We start from the raw sequence: 21,218 nt of genomic DNA, 5'->3' as shown, positions 1-21,218 counted from the left end.
CAATCTCAGAATGCACTGGGTTGGAAGTGACCTCTGGAGGTGATCTAGTCTAACCCTCTTTCAGTAAACAAGGACATCCCCAACTAGATCAGGTTGCTTGGAGCCCATCAAGCCTGATCTTGAATCTGTCCAGGGATGGGGCCTCCACCACCACCCTGGGCAACCTGTTCCAGTGTTCTACTACCCTCACAGTAAAGAGCTACTTTCTCATGTCCCTTCTCTAGTTTAAAACCATTGCCCCTTGTTCCATTGCTACAGGCCTTTGTAAACAATTCTTCCCTAGCTTTCCTGTAGGCCTGCTTTAGTTGCTGGAAGGCCTCTCTGGAGCTCTCTGAACAGCTCCAACTTTTGGCCTGTCTTTGTAGGAGAGGTGCTCCAATGCTCTGACCACTGTTGTGGCCCTCCCCTGGACCTGCTCCATCAAGTCCATGTCCTCCTTGTGTTGAGGGTCCCAGAGACAGTACTCTAGGTGAGGTCTCACCAGAGCAGAGTGGCAGAGTCACTCTGTCTGTTGACCATGCTTCTCTTGATGCAATCCAGGATGAGATTTGCCTTCTGAGCTGCAAGTTCCCACTGTCTGCTCATGTCCTGTTTTTCATCTACCATTACCAAGTCTTTTTCCACAGGTCTGTTTCCTATCACTGCATCCTCCAGCCTGTACTGATAATTGTTCCGACCCAGGTGCAGGACGTTGCACTTGGCCTTGTTGAACCTCATGAAGTTCAGCTGGGCCCACAATGAGAAATTTCAGCCTCTTATTATGCAATAGCAGAAACATTTTTCTTATTATAATATCTTTAGTGATAAGGTTGCTTCACTGAAAGAGGCATTAACTTTTGCAAAAATGAAGTACATTCTCTCCTAGACACAAGAAATTGTCTTCGTTTGCTGCTGTATAAAATCTGCTTTACAACTGCTTCACAAGTTTAAGTTAAGCCTTACTGAAATCTTTGTGCTTATGACAGTTGGAGCAGTAACAGCTGACTCCAAAAATTACCACACAAGTATCTTAAATGGATTTTAGGAGCACAGAGGATTTTTTTTTAACTCCTATTCTTTTTAGGCAACAGAAGAGGAAAAAAAGTTACTAAACTTTTCTAGTCATTAGAATGCCAAGGAAAATAGTATTGGAGTGGAAAGTTTATTGAAGTTAAATTCTTAGCACTTCCAGAGCTTTCTGCTATCCCATTAGAGGGCAAACACAGATGTTTGAGTGTGCAAGTCAGCCAGCTGGAAGAGGACTGGAATAGATGCAAAGCTCTGGAGTTGTAGAGCTGTATTAGCAGTCAGCCATTCAGGTAATCAGCCTGTAATTTGTGGAAGCAATCGCTCTGCCCCGATGAATGGTGTTTTGTTAGACCAACTGTAATAATTGCAAAAAGTGAATAAGCTTTCAAATGTGGAATTGACACTTTGTAGTGTAAGACATTTTGTGTTCAGCAGCAGGCAGGCACGTTTGCAGGTGAGGACATGGAAAAAGCATCAGCATACTTTCTGGTGCTTTTCCTTTAGTATAGTGAGTATTTCTTAAGAGGATTTCCTAAGAGGGTTGGTCTGGTTAGATTTTTTTACTACTGTAGCTCAAAGATTCTTTACTTTGGAAACTTGCAGATTTTCTGTCCTCCATAAAGTTAACAAAAGCAAGGTTAGTCTTGTGCATAAAATGTCAACTGTTTGCTCTACAGAATATCCATCAATGTACATATGACTGAAAAGAAAGGAAGGATTGGAGTGACCAGGGAAGGAAACTTAAATGATATCAGAGGTAAAAGTCCCAAAGTAAAATCCTCATCCTCCACACCAGCAGAAGTAGAAGTTGAACAGCTTCCTGACAAATTAGAAGTTCAACAGAGTACAAAAAACACTGAGCCAAATCAAGAAGTTGAAGGGGACAGTAAACATGATGAACTTGCACCTCAAACAGGGAAGCAGCAGCTGTTACTGAACAAACTCCAATCAGCTAAAAAGGATGAAGAGCAACCAGAAATAAAATGCAAGCCCACAACCTTGAAGAATACCTTAGCAAAGGAGCCTATGAAAAATGTTGGGGCCAAAGTGAAAATCCATACAGAAGCAGAAAAAGCAAAAGAATCCCTGACAGATACCAGCTCTGAGAGGAGAGAATCTGAATCTGCATCTCCTGGGAGAAGGGAAAATTACGTTCACCAGTGTACAGGAGTGGCACCAGAGGAGCCAAAGTCATTGGGAGTTGGGGAAGAGCTTCCCACACAGGATGAGATAATAATTGGTAAGTTGCCCTCAGTTTCTGTGGGAAACTCTCTGTATATGATAATAGCTGGAGCAGTGCTCAGGAGATCACCTGTATCTTACAGTTCAAGAACATTTTGCCATAGGTATCTCTGACTATTTAAGCAACAGGTGAATTAACATTTGTACAAATTCTTTCAATAGGAATTTTCCTTTTAAAGCATGTTTTGGGAAAGAGGAATTCCTTTAAAATGACATTGGATGAAGTACGTGTTAGAAGTAGGAGTCATTTCTGTGCTTGAAGTCATCCCAATTCAGCCAATACATGCAAAGGGTAGAAGCTGTTAAAAACCCAGGGTTTAGATTCAGGGGCTAGGATCCTGTTCTCAGTTTTGTGTCTCTATTCCTCATCTATAAAAGGGTGTTAACAGTAAAAGTCCTTCACTTGAAATGCAGAGAGGTTTTGGGTATTTTCAGCACCTCCCTTCTTAGGTTGGCTGCAAATGCAACAGTTATTTTACTTGCATGCCGCTCTAAAAGTAGTGAAGGAATCGCATGCTGAATCCTACCCAGATACTGCAGCGCTTGTCTCAATTCCAGTAGAGGAAAGAACGATGGCATGGTTGAAGAACACAATGCAAAGAGAAAACATGGAAGAGAGGGCAGTGCACTTCATACTAAAGTTCTGATGGAGGCTGGCTTGCCTGTGTTTGTGTCAGCCTGCAGTGCTTTTGCTGTAGAGCCCTAATGCCACAGAATTGACGTGCACCCAGCAATGCCTGTCTGAGGAACTGAGTTTATTCCTGCAGGAACAGTGACAGCAAAGGTGGTGCACGAGTATGGTTTTGTGGAGCTGTGGATACTGGGAGTTGAGAAGCCAGTTAATACTTTTCATTACACTTAGCAAACACAGCAAGGTAGTGTGCATGTCCTGGTGAAGTCATTGGTGCCAGGGAGATTAATGTAGTGCAGTGATGTGTGTAGAAACAGCTTGATGACCAGCTTGTTTACTCTTCAGATGACAGCCCTTCTCCTCCAGCTCCTTTTGAGCATCGCATAGTGAGTGTCAAGCAAACAGAGGTGACTACATGCTACTCAGTGTGCCATCATGAGGTACTGGGGGGGTAAGTATTCCTCTTCCTAATGCTGTACTGCTGTTGGTAGCTAAGACATGCAGAAATGGAGTTAGCTGGAGAGCTAGAGCTGTTGTCTTCAGATGGTCCCAAAGCGTGCATGGGTGAGGAACATACAAGCACACTGCAGCCGGAGTGAGCAGGTTCATCCTTGAGACCTTTTTTGGCTATCATAGCTGCTAGACTCCTTATATCAACCTTCTGTTGATTTGGGGGGCTGTGTGTGGGGTGTCCAATAGATGACTGGTTTCTGCCCCTGACACGTTTTCAGATACCTGGCTGTGATCTGGCATGACTGGTTTTAGCATTTGTTATAATAATAATCCTGGCCACAGCAGGTGTCATGAGAAAACCTCTACCCTTCCAGTAGGCAGGTTCAGAGCATTTGAAGCTAGCAAGTTGATTAAGTCAGGCAGCTCCCAAAATCTTTTTTCCGTGCTGAAGTGCACGTTAAAGAAAGTGGAGAGAGAAGTTTATAATTATTTTGACCTTAAGCTTAGTTTTTGCTTATAGGAAGTCTGCAGCTGCTTCAGCCTTTGTATTCATCTGTCTTATCTGACAAGAAGGTTTGATTTACAGGTTGATCCAAGTACAAATATGGATTAAAAAGTATAAGCAACATGATGCAATAGCAGAGAGGATGGTGTTTAGAAATCATCCCAAGGGGCATTAACGTGTCTGGGTGACATGGGGAAGAATTTACAGCACGCAAGAAATGCAGTCTGTGGTGTGGGTACAGTTACTAGTCTTGTAGTCATTTAAAAAGTTATGAGATCAGGACAGAAATATCCTTGCTAATATACCCACCAGCACATTACTGAAGGACAGCAGGCGGGTACAGTTACAGAGCCAAAAAAGAATATCGTCAGGTCATCATACCGCAGTGAAACGTAGTTATCTGTAGAGGGCATAGTATTTTAGTGTAAGCGTAGAACAACTGGCTGGAAAGATAAAACTAATCCTTCATAAGCTGAGAGAAAGAAGAGATTCATGCTGCTGGCCACCTGATTCTGTTCACTTTGTACCATGCTATTTTTGATCAATTGTAAGAATAGCTGTATGAAAAGCGTGAGCTGTGCTAAGCCGGTTCCCCATCTTTTCCTTGCTCTCGACAGGGGGCGTTTTGGGCAAGTCCACAAGTGCACGGAAATATCAACTGGTCTCAACCTGGCAGCCAAGATCATCAAAGTAAAAGGAGCAAAAGAAAGGGTAACTATCTTGCTGTGAGCCCAAGTGAGCACACTCTAAATCTGGCCTTATTGAAAGCACCTTAACACCATTCCCCTGAATCAGCCCGTATGACACAACTTGTCTTTGGGCAGTATCAAATACTGTAAATCTATCTTAGTAAGGAGCAGCTCATACTTTTATATGACTGTTTATCATTTTTCATGTTTGTGATTAAACCTTCTGTGCACATGAGACTTGCATGTCTGTTACTGGGGTTTACAAGCAGTTGAATGCATTGGAATTTAAGGAACTTGTTTTGCTCATTTTTTGTCATTGGTATGTGTTTTTTTCAGGAGGAAGTAAAAAATGAAATTAATGTCATGAACCAATTAAATCATGTGAATCTGATCCAGCTGTATGATGCTTTTGAAGCCAAAAATAATATCACTTTGATCATGGAATAGTAAGTTTAAAATTATTTCAGTTTGTCAGATGCTTGGGTTTTCTCAGGTTGCTAGAAGAAATAGGGGATGATAATTCTGAGGTCTGAAAATGACTTGAGTCATTTCCCAGCCTGGGAAAGCTGATTGCACATGAGTTGTCTGCTTGTGTAAAATCCCTTTCAGTGAGAAGTTTCCTCAGTAAATTATATAGGTTGAAAATGTACTTTCCTCTAGACTAATGAGCAAATAATAGTATTTTGGTGCTCCTGTAAGTTCTTTGTGTTCCCATTGGATCACCAGGTCATGTGGGTTTGGATATGACATCCCCCCCCAGATGTTAGTGACCAATTCACCTTTTGATTTTAGATCAATACTTAATTTCAGTCAGAAAAGAAGTTTCCTCAAGTCATTGAGACTACTCATATGTTGTTGGGACCCTTGCTAAATTGAGGCCCTAAATTCCAAAATTGGAAATAAATTGAGCTAATAAAGATTTTGAGTTTTTAACATTCTCTTTTTTGGTGAAAATTTTAGTCTTGATGGTGGTGAATTATTTGACCGGATCACAGATGAAAGCTGCACTCTGACTGAGTTGGATGCAATCCTGTTTACCAAACAGATTTGTGAAGGAGTCCAGTACTTGCACCAGCATTATATTCTCCATTTAGATTTGAAGGTCAGTAGTTCATACTTTCTGCTCTTGAGTGATGCTGTAGTTTGGCCCACCACAGAGACTAGAAGTACAAGAGTAATTTCTCATCTCACAGACTTGGGTCATAAAGGAATAGACTTACTTAATTCAATAGCCACAGTAAATGGAGCTCTACAGATTACTGACTACTTTTTTTTTTTGGCAATCCGTTTGGTAGCTTGCTTAGAAATGAAATAGGATTCTGTGGTTTTGCCACTCTTAAATCAGAAGCTTTTCATTCTTTTGTGGAATTAAACAATGCTCTTTTGTCATCAGCGAAAAAACCGCACCCAGATACCCCTTTGGCTAGAACTGCCTGAAGTCTTCCTTCCACTTCCTCCTACCTCCTTGTAATTATGTTAAAATACCTATTCCATCATCATCTTATTGTTTGTACCTTTTACTATCTGGAACTGAACTGCAGTGAACTGACAACATTTTCTTAATGGCCGCTTAAGTGATCTTTTGGAGCAGAAATACTAACTGCCTTGTTTATACAGTGCCATACACAAATGATACTACACCTAGATGACCTGTAGACAGTTCTGCAGTTGCAATAAGTTTGGACAACTGTCATCCTCCACATCCCCACCTTGAAAAATATTCCCACTGGAGAAATAAAGACCTTTTTTACCTTTGGGAACAAACCAAAGGATGCATTTGATGTCCATTTGTCATGGAGGCATGACAAGGAGTAAGATCAGGAGTAAGCTTCATCTGTCAGACCAACTCTACCATTTTACACAGAGGGGGCCTTTCTGTTTCAAAATATATTTTTCATCTGTGGTGAAGTACAAGAATGTTGTACAGGAGCAGAAACTAAACTTCATGGGAAGTCCAAATCCAAACCTTTCACGAACTCGGTATGCCAGTTAAATCCTCCTCTCCCATAATAGAAATGGAAGGCCAAGTATTATAGCAAAAAAGCCCCACATTTTTTGGTATATATCTCTTTCAGACATTTGCTATGTCTGTCTCATGTGTTTAACTGGAAATTCCCTCTTCTCTTTTTGTAGCCTGAAAATATACTGTGTGTAAATCGCACAGGGAACCAGATTAAAATTATCGACTTTGGATTAGCAAGGAGGTAAGAGAGGTCTGTTACTCATCTAGCTTTTAAAAAACACTGCCAAAGAAACTGTGGCAATCAGAGCAGTAAGTGGTGTGAGCAATCTGGCAATATAAACTTAGAGCCTGCCATGGTGGTAGGCCATGCTTAGCATAAGTGCCTTATAAGTTCCCTTAATAAAGGAACAATACTGGATCATACTGGTCGTTCGTGTTGATTCCGTTCTCTGCTGTCGACAAGACACAACACCCCTTGCCCCCAGACCAAAACCAAACAAATGAAAAAAAGAATCCATACAACCTCTGAACATATTTTTGGTAACTCTTGAGAGGTGTGGGTTTTTTATGCGTTTTGGTGGCCCTGAAGTAATTCTATGTGAATGCACTAAGCCATATACTGCTGCGGGATGAGTTTTTTTGGCTGTGTGCATTAGCTATCTAATTACTTTTTCAAATAACATTTCTGTTAGACAAAGCTATACTACATTCTAATTATCATCACATTATTTCCAATGTAGAGCTTTTGTACTGTGGGCACTCCATGAAGGCTCTCGGTCTTCTTGACTCCTGGGTTTTAATGTTGTGACTGTTTGAGGCTGTGCCTTTAAGGAAGGGGCACACCACAGATGTGCCGGTGCTAGTTGTGGAAATTCTCTGTTAAATTCTTCTGAATAGATAAATTGATTGAAAGGGGGTAAAAAAGCATGTTTGAGCCATCACATGTGAAACAGGAAACCCACAGAGCAAGGCAGACTTCATTCCTTTACTTACATGAGTTTAAGGAAAGCTGTGAGAGCGTCAGTCACTCCCCCTAGAATAAGGAATGATTTCTGTTACTGTAACAGTAAGAACAACACTTGCCTATTTCTTTTCTAAACCCTCTGAGGCTTTTCTTAAGATCAAACCTGGCACATCCACACACGTGTGTGCCTCCACAAGTGAGTCTGTGCAACAACTTTTTCTTGCAGAACTAATTTACAAAAATGGCATTGGATACATTGAGGGTTTGGTTTTAGTTGTCTTGTTCTTTGTTTTGTGGTTTGCTTTTCGTTTTTCAAATCGGGAGGGTAAAGATAAAAATTTCTACTACAGCAGTTTTCAAAACAAGATCTTACACAGAACACAGATGCAAAAGTAATGCTCTAATATTGTGTTCCATCTGTTCATGGATGTAATTCCAGCTGCCATCAGTAACAGTTATAACTGGTTCAGTTTTGTAACCTTTCCCATTTAAGTAATATAACAGAATGACTTTTCTCCCTGCAAAGGGAGTAGCTCTTGGTATATTCACCTGAATCAGAGAATAACAGGTTGGAAGGGAGTTTAAGGGCTGTCTAGGTAAGATGACGTAGTACCTGAAGTCACAGTAAAATTCACCAACTTCTTTGAAGACGTTAATGCTGTCCTGATTGCATGGGGAGCCTGCTGTGCTTGCTCTCTGCCATGCTTGGATGCCATGTTCAGAGGACCATGCCTTGATTTTTACAAACGTCAGATGTTCTCCAGCATGCTCTTAACACTGATACCTCTCTCTTTCTGGTAAAGGTACAAACCTCGTGAGAAACTGAAGGTTAACTTTGGAACTCCAGAGTTCTTGGCTCCCGAAGTGGTGAACTATGACTTTGTTTCCTACCCAACAGACATGTGGAGTGTAGGCGTCATCACATATATGTTGTGAGTAACCCTGTGAGAGGTTGTGGTGGTGGCATCAAAGGCTCTGCAAGAGCGCATCAGTGGATTGTATCTACAGAACAGGAATGCAGTGGCTGCTGACCCCATCTGTCTGTGACTCCTCCTAATTAATTCTGTTAAAAAACCAAGCCTTTAATGCAAAGGCACTTCACTGTGTACCAAGTCTCTCAACAACAAATAATCCTTTTTATAAACATGTAAATGTTCATCTCCCTTACCACCTTATTTGGCAAGGTAAAATAAGCCAGGTCTTTCTGTGCTTGGAAAAGTTGCCCAAAGCACATCAGAATTTTCATTCTGATTGCACTCTTGAGGACTTGAATTAATTTTCCAATCTCATTGTTTTAGTAGCTTGGACTTGGTGTGCATCTGCACAGAGGAATTGGGTGTTATTCATGGGTTTGAAAAATGCTGCCACAAATAGGGCTGAAATGTCTGATTATTTGGGTGGCAGCCAGGCACTGCTTTTCTGTCCAAAGTCTCTGCCTTTTGATGAGCTGACTTCACATCCTAGAATCTTTTATAGGTGGTTTCTGTGAACTGGTTTAAATTTGTATATTAGCCAAAACTTGAATTACTGATGTTATAAATGACCAAAGTGATAATTCTGGGCTTTATAAACTAATAGGGGAAAAAAGGTAATTGAAGCCCATTACAGATAGGAACCTTGATTTAGGAAATCTCTCAAGCCCCTCTAGATTTCCTAGCCAAGAAAGCACTGACATACATATGTAGATTCCCCCCTGAATCTGTTTTCCTTCCTCACTGGGGTAGCTGAGTGAACTGCTAGAGAGTAACACTACACACTTACTACTCCAAACTGGTGGCTTGGCAGGGACTGAAAAGTGGAACCCCCCACCCCTCATAGCTGAGACTTTCCTTTCCATAAGCTAACAACGGTTATAAACCAGAGGATTCATAGAAGGAAAAATGCATTGTGCATATATTAGCTATTCAGCTCCCTTCCATTCTTTTGTGTTGTGTGTGTGTGTTTTTAGGCTTAGTGGCTTGTCCCCATTCCTAGGAGAAACTGATGCAGAGACAATGAATTATGTAGTCAATTGCAGCTGGGACTTTGATGCAGAAGCCTTTGAACAGCTATCGGAAGAAGCTAAAGATTTTATTTCCAGACTACTTGTGAAGGAAAAAAGGTACCTTTTTGTCTGGTCATGAGGACACCAGCAGCCAGGACAGAGGGAATCTCAGAGGATTTGCTGTATCGGAACCCATCTTCAGTGTTCTTTCTCTGAGCAAAAGCAGTTTCTGTTGTTACTTTATATTCTCACAAGCCCTGACACAAACTGCAGAAATGTCTCTTGAATGCTGTAGAGGATAAATGGAAGCTGCCACTGTGAAAATGAGCCTTGTTCTCTTCTAAAGTGGCTTACATGCATTTGGGAAAAATTAAGGAGTGTCTGGGACTTAACTCTGCCTCTGGCTTCTCAGTTTTGTCTGCACTGAAATACAAAGTGATAGCACACAAGAAACAGCAGTAGAGAATGAGGATGATATTGATGGCAGAGTATGGCTGTGGGGTTGGGTGAGCAGAGAAATTGTTCTCTTGCCAAGTACTGATACAAAACTAATCAAAATGGAAATGATGCATACAGTAAAATAGATTGTATTCAAGGGGAATTCAAGGGAGTGCTTAGAGTGTGAACATCTTCCAGATCATTACCTAAAGCAGATAAATAAGTTCTAGTACTAATTACATTTTGAACAATGAGTCTTGTGAAAAGCTAAGAATAAATGGAACTTGAGCATGTTGCCAGCAGGAGACAACAAAGGGTCTTTCCTCAATGTAGTGATGATTTGCTGTGAGACTGTAAACCTTGCTTTGGAGAATTCCATTTTTGCTGTGCCATAGGAACAGGGACACCTGCAAAAATCTGGCTAGCAGCTGTGAATGAAAGGACTATGCAAGAAAGTGCTACCAGTGAGGTGTGAAGTGGGCCTGGTTGTTCAAAAGGTATATGGACAGCCTCTGCTCTCCTGCAGATGAGGCACTTTTGCCATGCTCAAACAGTGGGTCTGGTCTTGTGCAAGATCTGCACCTACCTCTGCTGATAACTGAAATTGGCTGTGAGCAGGCAGGAGTCATCTTCCTGTCATCTTCTCAGTGACAGCTAAGACAAAGCTCAGGAATTAGGCTTTTGTTTTGAAGAGAGGCAAATTTTTTTTCCTCAACAGCTCTACCTCAAGATTTCCTCCCTTACTCTATCTTTCTAAGAGCTTTTTGGATAGACCCTCACATTTGGGCCTATTGTTGAATGTCAGGATATAATGTATGCTTAGCTTGATCCAAGTTCAGGGTGATAAGACAATGGTATGAGGCACAGAATAAGCCTGCAGTATCAGGACAGAGAGAACACACCACCAGTGTTGCTTTTCTGTATGCACTGGTTCTCTTGCTAAAGTTCTCGTTTACATACATAAACTGATGAACCTGTACAGCTGCTTCTTCAAAGAAAACCAAACCACCACCAACAACCCCCCCCCCAAACAACAGCAAAAAGAACAAACAAAACAAAAACCCCAATGCATCCCAAACCTTAAAAAGGCAACATGCTGCAGACCCACCAACAGCTTATCACCACTTGCCCCTTACCCTGGAGAGTGCAGGAGAGGTGGTTAGGAGCCTGTGCACTGGGGTGAATAGCATCTCAGAAGGCATCTCCACTCACTTTTTCATTTCAGGAAGTTCTCTTTATCAGTAATGTTGAGGAGCACAGGGCACTGAGAAAATGGCAGTGAGGGTAGCTAGTTTTACATGACAGATTTCTTCTGCAGCTGCCGGATGAGTGCAACACAGTGTCTGAAGCATGAGTGGTTAAACAACCTACCTGCCAAGGCCATGAAGTGCAAGCTTCGCCTCAAGTCCCAGTTGCTGCTGCAGAGGTACATGGCTCACAGAAAATGGAAGGTAAATAAAGTCTGGCCAATCTCCTTCCAGAGGGAAAATCAGCTCAATGCAGGCTCAATTCCCTTCTTGTAGTAATCACTTTTGCCCACAGGCTTCTGTCCTGTAAATAATGAGCTTGGGGAGCCTACTTTGAGATGTACATTAAGGGGGTTTTGCTTCTACTTTTAGCAAGTTTGGGTTTATTTTTCACTCCTCCTGATTCTTGCTCAGGAGTTCTACATGGTTGGTTATTGTTTTTTTCTTCTGTACAAGTTCAGAGACCTCACAAGCTACTTAGCTTATTTTAAATGTTCTTTCTCCTCATATTGGAGAGGGTTTTTTGTATTGACAAGTTGTACTGCTCTGTTGTCACAGTGGAGTAAGCATACAACATACAGCAGTTTTGTGCCTCTCACTGAGCAGGGGGAGGAAAATGTGTCTTAAACCCATCCAGAGAACTCTTCAGGACCTTCCTGATAACCCATGCTCCTTCAGAACTAAATTTTGTAAGAAGAAATTATAGGAATTTCTATTGATGAATTCTACTGGATTGTACTCAGTCCTGGAAGGTGAACAGAGTGATCTTGTTACAAAGATAGCTGTGGCAATGAGGAAGACTCAGCAAGGACCATTTCCTCTTGTCACTGGAGAGTTGTAATTCCTTGCTAAGGAGTTAAACCAGAGGCTTATACTTTTACCCCTCCTGTATTCCAGTCATTCGGTTGCATGCTACGGCACTTGCATCTTCAAAAATACCTGATCTAAGGGTGTGTCACTGTACAATTCATAATAATGCTGCAGGAATTCTCAGTACCAGCAGTCTGTTCTGCAGCAATCAGTGGTTCCCCAGCACAAAGCAGTCCTGCACTGCAATCCACCAAGGTGTAGGGTCACGAGGTAAGTGACTGAGAAAAATCCCTGTCAGCCACAGAAAGTGCTTTACCCTTGTTGCACTGACACTTGGACTGTTCTGTTTTGTTCACAGAAACATTTTCATGTGGTGGCTGCTGCTAACAGGCTGAAGAGATTTCAGAGTGTGCCTGCAAAGCTTGCATAAGCTTTTATGAAGCGTTTACCACTCTGAGATGAATGGGTGCCACTCTGAGATGGATGTACACCCATGGAAGAAGGACTTAGTATCCTCAATTTCCTACCCTTTTGTTTTATAAGAGTCTGGTTCTGTCCTCTTCAAATGTTGTGTGTTAGTGCTAAGGTTCCAGAAGGGCCTCAAGGAAGAAGCACTGAAATAGTTTCTAGAAGCAAAAGTTACCTTGCTTGCTTTTACAAGTTTTCAGTTGTACATAGTGATGGGAGAATACAGATATTATTGGGGCTGACTTCTTGCTGAAGGCTTGGATTCTGCAGAGCATTGTTGGTGGGTTTATCCCAGGAAGCACCTTACCACTTTGCTGTTTTCGCACACGAAGTATGAGATCTTTGGACTCCATTCACAACTGATGCATGTGATGAAATTTAGAGCACTGCTCCAACAGTGGCACAATTCTTCCCTTGGGTGTTCTTTTGAACAAAAGATACAGGATATTATTTTCTTGTGTAATTAAAAAAATCCCCCAAACATGCTGCTGCTGCTGCAGTACAACTCTCAGTTGAATAGTTTTGGATTATTGGGTTTTGGTGTGTTTTGTTGTGTTTTGTTCTGGTCTCCTCTTAAAAAAAAATAAGCCACTGTGTAGATAGAAAAGAGGAATTGTAGTTTGAAGCAACCTGAGTCAGTTGGTCCATTGCAGCTCTTTCTTATGGTGAGCTAAATTGAGCTGAATCAGTTGAACTTTTTCAAGGAAATGGGTCAAAGTGCCACAAATGAAAATAGCCTAATGACCTTTAGGTCACTGCAAAAAGATCTCATGTTGCCCAGGACAGAGATTTCCAGACATTGTTTTATATGTATATGAAACTTCTGCTTCTCATTGGCTGTGACTGCAGCCCTTCATCTTGCAAGTTTTAGTTTGATTACTTTTTTTTCCCCTCTGAAGTCTGAGAAGCTGATATGGTACCATATGCAAAATAGATTTTATTGGTGTCAGGGAATCTGTGTTGTCAGACTCTGCCTTTAGCCCAGTTAGGAGGCTGAAGCCCATTTTCCCCTCATTTTGTTCTTGAACATTAAATGTGTTTTTTTCACAGTACTAACTTACTTTGGATTTTAGATGTTTTCCTTATGTAGAGTTGAAGCCTCTTAGTCTCTCAGCTAAAAGTATAACATTATTTATTAAACCTGTGATTTCCTTTATTTCTGTTCTAGATTCTGCACAGCTTTTTATGAGCTGGATGGGCTCTTAAGGAAAACAGAAGCTAACACTACTAAAACTAGCTTTCTAGCAAAGGCATCAAACCACTCTAAGACTCCCTCTAAGATCATGGACTTTCATACCCCTTGAATTAGCAGAAATTTTGGTTGCTAATACAGAGGTTTGTAAAACTGACTTACCCTAGTCTAGTTGTCTTTTGCACTCTAGTACTTCTCCCTGTGCATAGTCCTGAATTTTGGATTTCTGCAGCATTTCCAGAGTTGAGACAGATTAAGATCAAGTGAAATAACCTTGACGATATAACACCTTCTGTGAAGGTCCACTTCTGTTCATGCTTTCCTTCCACAGTGGTTCTGCCTGCTGAATGTGATTATATTAATTTGTCTGTATATTTCTGAATTAGTACAAATAAATTCAGTTGGAGTGGAAGAAGTCTATTCCTCAGTTTTGGTTTAAACACATACTCCCTTCTCCCCCAAGAAAACCTGGTGGTAGTAATACCAATATACTAGGGTGGATTCTCGCCCATCCTGAGGACCTGCTGCTACCTACTCAATCAGACTTCAAAGGACAGTTTGTTACAGCCTTTACTCAAGATAGCTCAATTACATAGTATTTTCAGGCATTTAGTTGGAGTCCATTCCTCAGTAGTTGTGTTTCAGAACTGTCTGACATGAAATTAGCTCTTGCTGATCACAGTTGGCTTCAAGTGATTTCTCTTTATGCATTGGGAGGAGAAGGGAAAGTTCTAATTTTCAGAGTGCTTTTTCCTCTCTTTTTTAAGATGGTGGCACAGAGGTTCTCTCTGCTATCTTGTATGTGTTTCCTCCCCATATTCTATTAAAAGAATGTGCATCTGGAAGCGGTGTTTCAAATGTAAATGCTCAGACATGGACACTTGGGGCTTTTCTGGGCTGTTCTGAAGTGAGTGTTTATGAAAGCTAATTTCTCTTACATGTGTTCTGCATGGGAAATGCAAATAGAAATGGGCCGAAGATTTGGGCTTACTTTTATTAGAGTTAACACCAGTCCTGTACTGCTGAGAGTTGTGATTTTCCTTCAAACAGCAGTTAACACAAATTGTGGTTTCAGGAGCTAGGATGGAAGTGTAGGACCACAGAAGTTGCCTTCAGAACTACACAGCAAGGCATTCTCTCCTCCTCACTAAACTTGTGCCTGAAATGCAGAAAGCCTGCATTACCCAAACAAGGTCTTTGTCCCCCAGATATCTTCCTTCTTAAAGCTCAGACATCTCCTTTATGTCTTCCCCCCCCTTATCTCCCTCCGTGTGTGTGCTGTAAAGGGCATAGATATGACAAGTGAAAAAAGTGAATGGTATAATATAAAGCTTTTCCTTCTGCTATCTTTATTGGTTCTTAGAATTTTGAGTCCCATGTAGACCATAAAAATAAGTACAATTCAGTAACTATAGAATATTTCTTCAACAGTAAAAAACCCAAACAAACAACCCCCCCACGAAAAATACCACTGTGCTACTTCCTCTGCTGGCTTTGGAGTTTTACAAGGCACTGTTTGTCCCCTCCCCATTTTGTTCACTGACTACTTCCAGCCAGGGTACAGTGGCATGCAACTTACACTTAACACAGCATTAGCATGCTGCCTGCTTCTTGCAGCAAGAGAAATGAAGCTATTCTATCACCTAATGCCATAGCGGCTCAGGTACCAGCCTGGCAAATAATCACGTGGCTTCTGGTAAAGTCACCTCTGGCTACCAGCCAGCGTCACTCCTGCTACTGTAACTCTTCTTAGAGCAGAGTTAAAATTACAACCAAGCAGCTGTAATGTTATTAGGTGGCACTTACAGAGGCAGAATTCCTACTTGTCTCTTGTGCCTTAGCAGCATTTTCCAGGATTTTCTTTTTCCATTCTTCATAGTCCTGCTTTGTTTCAGCCTTTGGCCGTTTACATGGCACTTCCTCATCGTCTTCGCATGCTACAGGAGAAAATCCACGACAGGTCATCACGGGCACTATGCTGCTGGTAATACCCACAGCAGTACAGACACAAGCACAGGGCCTGTCACTGTGTTATCCTCTCCTGTGGTTTGCTGCTCCCCTCACCTGCTGTAACAGTCAGCTCTCTGCCTCTGCATCTGAATGGAAGAGTTGTCCTTAATTTTACTAGGACTGCCGAGAATAAACATCATTGTCCTTATGCTAGATTCTCTTTGTCCTTTTACCAGCCAGTGGTTTGCAGAACAGAATAAGCTGCTGTGAACTGAATACGATGGCATATTACAGAACTGAAGTATAGGACTCCAAGAAAGTGAGACACTGTGTCAGGAGAACTTCAGATAGAACATTAGGGAAAGGTTCTTCACTGAGAGGGTGGTCAGCCACTGAAACAGGCTCCCCAATGAAGTGGGGAGCATCTGGATGATGTTCTTACATGATTTAATTTTAGGCAGTACTGGTGAGGAGCACAGAACTGCACTTGATCCAACTTGAGATATTCTGATTTTATGACAAAGTATTATTAAGCAGTAATAAAGCTCAGGCCTGCTTCGGTGAACTGGTTTTGAGTTGAACACAACTTACCAACTTCCTTCTCACCGTGCTCCAGGTTGGTGTTCAAATTTTCAGCTGTCTCTGCCAACAGTGGATCATCTTCTTCTAAAAAAGAAGTAAGTTTCTTTACTTCTGAACAGTGTTTGGGACCTGAAAGGTGGTCTACGTGCCATTCTTTGACAGCAGTACCAACTCCCAAAAGTATTGATTCCCAGTCAGAACAGTTCCCTGGTCCAGACTGACACCCAAGCTATATGTGCAGAGAGGTGCCAGCACATCTCAAGGGTTGCACAGACTGGTTGTGAGTGCTTTAACTAGTACTGCTGCTCCAGCTGTGACCACCATGACCCACCATGTTCCTACTTCAAAGCCACACTGCTACCCTTGGTTACTCGGGCAGGACTGCCGGTTTTTTCTTCCCCTTCTATCCTATTTCCACACTGTGTTACAGATGCCCATAACACAGGGGCCGATGTGCATGTGTACAGATGCACACTTTTCCCTGAAACCTGCCCAGAGCTCCCTTGGTGGGGTAGGGTTTGGGATTTTATCAGATGGTAGTGCACTGTGGGAAGGACCCTGCGAGGCAGAAAGCAGCAGCTTTTGGTTTGGACTGGGGCAGCACAGTTGAGAAAACATGATCGAAGTGTGAGGACAGGGTGAAGCAGGCATACTGGTGGTAGGAGAGTAAGAATGAAGACCTGGGAAAGGAAAAAAGGATTTAAGTAGAAAGGAGCAGAGATACAAGAACAGGAAGACATACAGTGCATTTTTATCTTCCTCCTGCATAATAAAGAAGGGGAGTGAGTTACAGGTTCAACAATGGTTAATAAAAATACCTCGTGTCTGTCCAGGCTTGAGGAGGGATGGTGTCAGGTAATAGCAAGGCTAAGGCTTGTAAATTCTGCAGGGGGTGCGGTAAGGGGGGAAGGAAAACACAGAAGTCAGCCAGTCAAAGCAACAGAGGTAGCAAGATTAGTGTGTGTCAGACTGCCATGTTAACAGGGTACAGAAAGAAAGCAAGAAGGAGGAATGCAAGATAGGCCATCTAGTATGGGAGAAGCAGGGAATAAATTGCTGCAGCAAAGGAATATATCTTGTTTTGGCCTTGCTCCATGCTAAGCAGTTGTGACCTCCCCAAAAGCAATTACTTCAACTGGGAACTGAGCTGAAGGAAATGTTGGAATGGATGGACAGGTCTGGCTGACAGGTAACAGCTGAAAGTGATCAGAAGGACATCACTAGTGGAAAAGGGTGGGGCACTGTGAGGCCAGGTGATGGCTATGTTGTGTTCCAGGGATGAAACCAATAAAACTTACTGCTGAGTTGCTGGCTGATCTTCTCCATCTGACTGCACAGCCGGTCAAATATTGCTTTTTTCACTCCAGATGCAGCCAAGATTTTACTTTTGTCCACTTTTAGCTTCAAACACCTACAAGAGAAAGTTGTTAGCTCTGTATAAAGCAGCACTTCAGCCACATTCCCTCAGGTGAGGTGATAGTGCCTGTGAGAATGAGGAAGGTAGGACTGCATGAGGAGGTTTGTCCTGCATAAACCTTGTCTCAATCAGAAACAAACTTGCTCAAAGAACAGACCTCTACGCTATGCAGTACAGGTCAGAAACTGACACCCAGGGTTAGTTTAAGTTACCTGAGGAAACGAATTTTCAGATTTTGAGGGAACTAGGACAAAATCCCACTACTGAAAAAAGCTGAATGGGAGCCCTCTGTCAAGAGAACATGTGTCAGGAGCTGCGCAAGTACACAGCACCTGAATTGCTTCATGAGACTGTTACAAGGTAACAGCAAGAGGGACAATGCTTTCATGCAAGTGAACTCTTACACAGGGCTAGCTGAGTCAGGTGCTCCTGACACCTGTCTTCCAAGCTGCTGTAGGCCTACAGCTATTGGATCCATCTCCCAAAAGATTTTCCTTCTTCCCAGTGGCTATTTCTTGGTGCTTAGAAGAAAACTTGCAGCCATTCTTGCACCTTGAGCAGTATCTCACCAAAGGCCGCTTTTTGTTTTGTGCCCAGCTAAGACCATCCTGACAAGGGAGAAAGCTTCTGAAAATGTTAGTAAGGAGTTGTAATGCTTGTTAGATTGAGGAAGGACTGCAAAACAGTAACAAAAGTTATTCAGCTGCTGTCATGGATGTATCCTAACGGAACTACCTCCAGCATCCACTCCCCCACCAAGAAAGACTATTTTAGTATATCTAACTCAAGAGCCTTGACTGTACACTTGATATAATAGTTCTGCTTTCTCTGAAGGCAAATGCAGTATAGATTGCAGACCTGGTTGTAAGAAAAGGGCTGGTTTATTACAGCTGTATCCATTTCCAGGAGCAGGGCAGCAGGCCACACTAAGCAGGACTCCTCAGACATGCTGAATTAATCAGCTGCTTATGCTGCAAGCGCTGGGTTGGGTGTCCCTCGAGCTGTACTCACCTGCATGCAGTGAATAGTGCAGCTGTTAGGAAAAGTGGCTTTGAGAAATCAAGATCCATTCGCTGGGCTTCGGAGAGGCTGGATTCGTATCTAAAGAACAAGAGAGCTAATTGCACAGTGCATTTGCTGCCAGTGAAGCTGTTGAAATGAATTTGTCACATGGTACTCGGCAATTGAACAGGTCTCCTGTTAGATCACTTCCTCCTTTGCAACCCAGTCAAGCAGCAACAGCTGCTAGTGGCTGAGATGAACTAAGGACACTAAGGGGAAGAAGGGCATTAGGATCACCTCCTCTTTTTAAATTGAAGGTATTTCGAATTGGGGATCTGCATCAAGGGAGGTCAGTAAAATCTATTTCATGTGCTCTTCATCCACACAGCAGTTTTTATCTCTACATTACACATATAAGATACTTTGTGTATCCCATAGTAGAATGCAGAATAAGTTTTTGATTCCTCTGATATGTCTGTTACAGAGATGAATGCTCACATGTAGAGAATGACATGAAAGCATTTAATTTCTCACTGTCCACCTGTCCTCAGGCTGTGTTTTTCAGTTTGTACTAAGTACCAACAAGCATACATAGCCTTTGTTCACTGACTTGCAGCTCACAATGTTCTAAATCCCTAACAGCATCTAAATATGTACTATCAGGGTGACAGCACTCTGGAACAGAACTCTTCAATGATGGCTCTTGTTAAGTAGATATATTTGTGCAAAATTTTAGTTCAATCTGCTGCATCTCCATTTAAGTGTTCTACCCATTGGTTTTGCAGGCAGAAGTCTGCATTTTAAGAGATCTGTTTCTCTAGAAGGGAGGATTTGTTTCTACTGAGCATTATTTCTGGACTGTGACCTAATCAGCAGTTAAATGGAAGACCGTGGGAAACTATGGACAAATACAAGGACTGAGAGTCCTGTATTCTTCATGTTATTTGTATCTTACATTGTACTTAAGACTTGGGACTTGGACAATGACATACTGTGACTCACAGGCTCAGTCCTTCTAATGTAGTCGAAGAAGTGATCTCAGTGAAAGGCTGGAGGGTCAGTGCTAAGAACTCACCTCACCACTCCAAGTGGAGATACTTGGCCCTTCAGCCCATCAAGTTCTTCACATAGCTAACAAACACAGAATCTTACTAGCAGTTACTGGTGTGCTCCTGAGAGCATCCTTACCTCTGCAGTACTTTTGAAGCGGTGTTTACTGCCTCTGTGCAGTAGAATTGCACAGCCAGGTCTCGCATTCCCAGTCTGGGGTTCACCTCTAGCAAACACTCCAAAGACTTCATGGAGCTCTGGTAGGTCATCTTGTTCAAGCCAGAAAGTTTAACAAAATAGCTCTTTTAAGAAGACAAAGACAAACCCCAAGAATTAGCAAGATTCCTCCTCAACATCTTATCCAGGCAATCAAAACAGATTCAGAAGAAACAAGACAGCACCATACAATGAAGTCCAATTGCTATCTTCAGTTTTGGCTGCACACAGAATGGTTACCCAGGACTGTCACAGCAAGGACCGATCTTATTTAAAATCCTTGCTTGTAGATCATTTGTTACTGAAAGAGATGAAACTAAACAAAGCAGGCATAACTTAGGAAGTGACTACAACACTGATCTAAATTTGCCCAGTTTCCCATTGTGAGTAGTGAGAGCTCTAAATGTCAATTACTAGTCTCTCTCACCTCCTCCCAATATACACTACACAGAACCATGATTTCAGTGCACTTGTAAAGAATGCACCAGCCAGTACAGGTGATGTATGGTAGCTTACTTTGTCAACTGGTTGTTTCATGAAACTGGCTGCTAGGTCCAGGCACATCACAGCGCTGCTTGTGGCAGTCATTTGAGTCATTAATCCTGTACATTTCACTTGGGACAGCCGCAGATACTCCTCAGCTTTTCTGCAGAACACCCACCACACGAAGCCCTCGTTAAGAGAACCACGGTTACGGGACAGCAAAGGTGGCAGGGCAGGAACTGATCCCACGTTTACCGAGACCAGCACCCCGGCTCCAGCCGTGGCTGCAGCACACGTTTTGGGACAGGGGTGCCGAAGAAGGCGGCCAATAGCGGAACACAGCCCGCCCTGACAAAGCGCAGCAGCACCTTTGCATTGCATAGCCCAAATGCGTTCCTGCGTTAACCGCGCTCACCTATGGACGTGTGGATTTTTTCATGTCGTCCAGAACCAAAGCAAATCGCAAGGTCGTAAGGCAGCTTGGCTGCCTCTCCTGTGCCAGGAGAGCTCCCGACGCCTTATGCCCCCAGGGGCGAGCCCGGGCAGGTCCAGCAGCTGGAGAGGAGTGGGCCAGCTTAGAATGGCAGGGCGGGACCCGCTTATTCGGCCGGGAACAACACTCCAAAGACAGGACAAGTGGCTTGAGCTGGCGTGCAGCGGCCAGGAGGACTGCGTGTCCCGTGGGCTCTCTATGGTATGAGGTGAAGGCATCGGCTCCCGGGAGCTACCATCCCCACCCCGAAATAACGACTGCCGCAGGAAGACATCGCTCTCGGAGCACCTGTCCCGTGTTCCCGTTCGCCCACCCAAGCAGCCTACAGTACCTGATAACCCCGGGATCGGCGAGGCCCAGCCGGGCGGCGAGACCCCTCACCGCGCCCTGCTCCATGTCGCCTCCCGACACCGCGCGCCCCCGCGACGTGG

The 21,218-nt window shown here is 42.9% G+C and overlaps 2 protein-coding genes across 2 annotated transcripts in view; one reads left to right on the top strand and one right to left on the bottom strand.

The window, feature by feature from the left end:
- MYLK3 (myosin light chain kinase 3) overlaps positions 1–12,395 on the top strand; it is a 31,812-nt gene extending 19,417 nt beyond the window's left edge. The window contains exons 4-13 of the mRNA XM_054170086.1: positions 1,686–2,248; positions 3,227–3,332; positions 4,457–4,550; positions 4,865–4,974; positions 5,489–5,630; positions 6,662–6,732; positions 8,259–8,387; positions 9,404–9,556; positions 11,196–11,328; positions 12,293–12,395. Coding sequence (XP_054026061.1) covers positions 1,686–2,248; positions 3,227–3,332; positions 4,457–4,550; positions 4,865–4,974; positions 5,489–5,630; positions 6,662–6,732; positions 8,259–8,387; positions 9,404–9,556; positions 11,196–11,328; positions 12,293–12,364 — 1,573 coding nt within the window. The 3' untranslated portion in view covers positions 12,365–12,395. The remainder of the gene's footprint in view (positions 1–1,685; positions 2,249–3,226; positions 3,333–4,456; positions 4,551–4,864; positions 4,975–5,488; positions 5,631–6,661; positions 6,733–8,258; positions 8,388–9,403; positions 9,557–11,195; positions 11,329–12,292) is intronic.
- Positions 12,396–15,085: 2,690 nt separating this feature from the next.
- ORC6 (origin recognition complex subunit 6) lies at positions 15,086–21,199 on the bottom strand. Its single transcript, XM_009906696.2, is given in 8 exon segments — positions 15,086–15,396; positions 15,398–15,531; positions 16,136–16,210; positions 17,425–17,537; positions 18,555–18,644; positions 19,734–19,897; positions 20,328–20,457; positions 21,119–21,199. Coding segments are annotated over 8 exon segments (807 nt in total). The 5' UTR covers positions 21,184–21,199; the 3' UTR covers positions 15,086–15,360.
- Positions 21,200–21,218: the final 19 nt, after the last annotated feature.

This window comes from Dryobates pubescens, chromosome 19, assembly GCF_014839835.1.
Source record: "Dryobates pubescens isolate bDryPub1 chromosome 19, bDryPub1.pri, whole genome shotgun sequence".
NCBI classification, from domain to species: domain Eukaryota; kingdom Metazoa; phylum Chordata; class Aves; order Piciformes; family Picidae; genus Dryobates; species Dryobates pubescens.
This window is presented reverse-complemented; position numbering and strand designations above follow the sequence as displayed.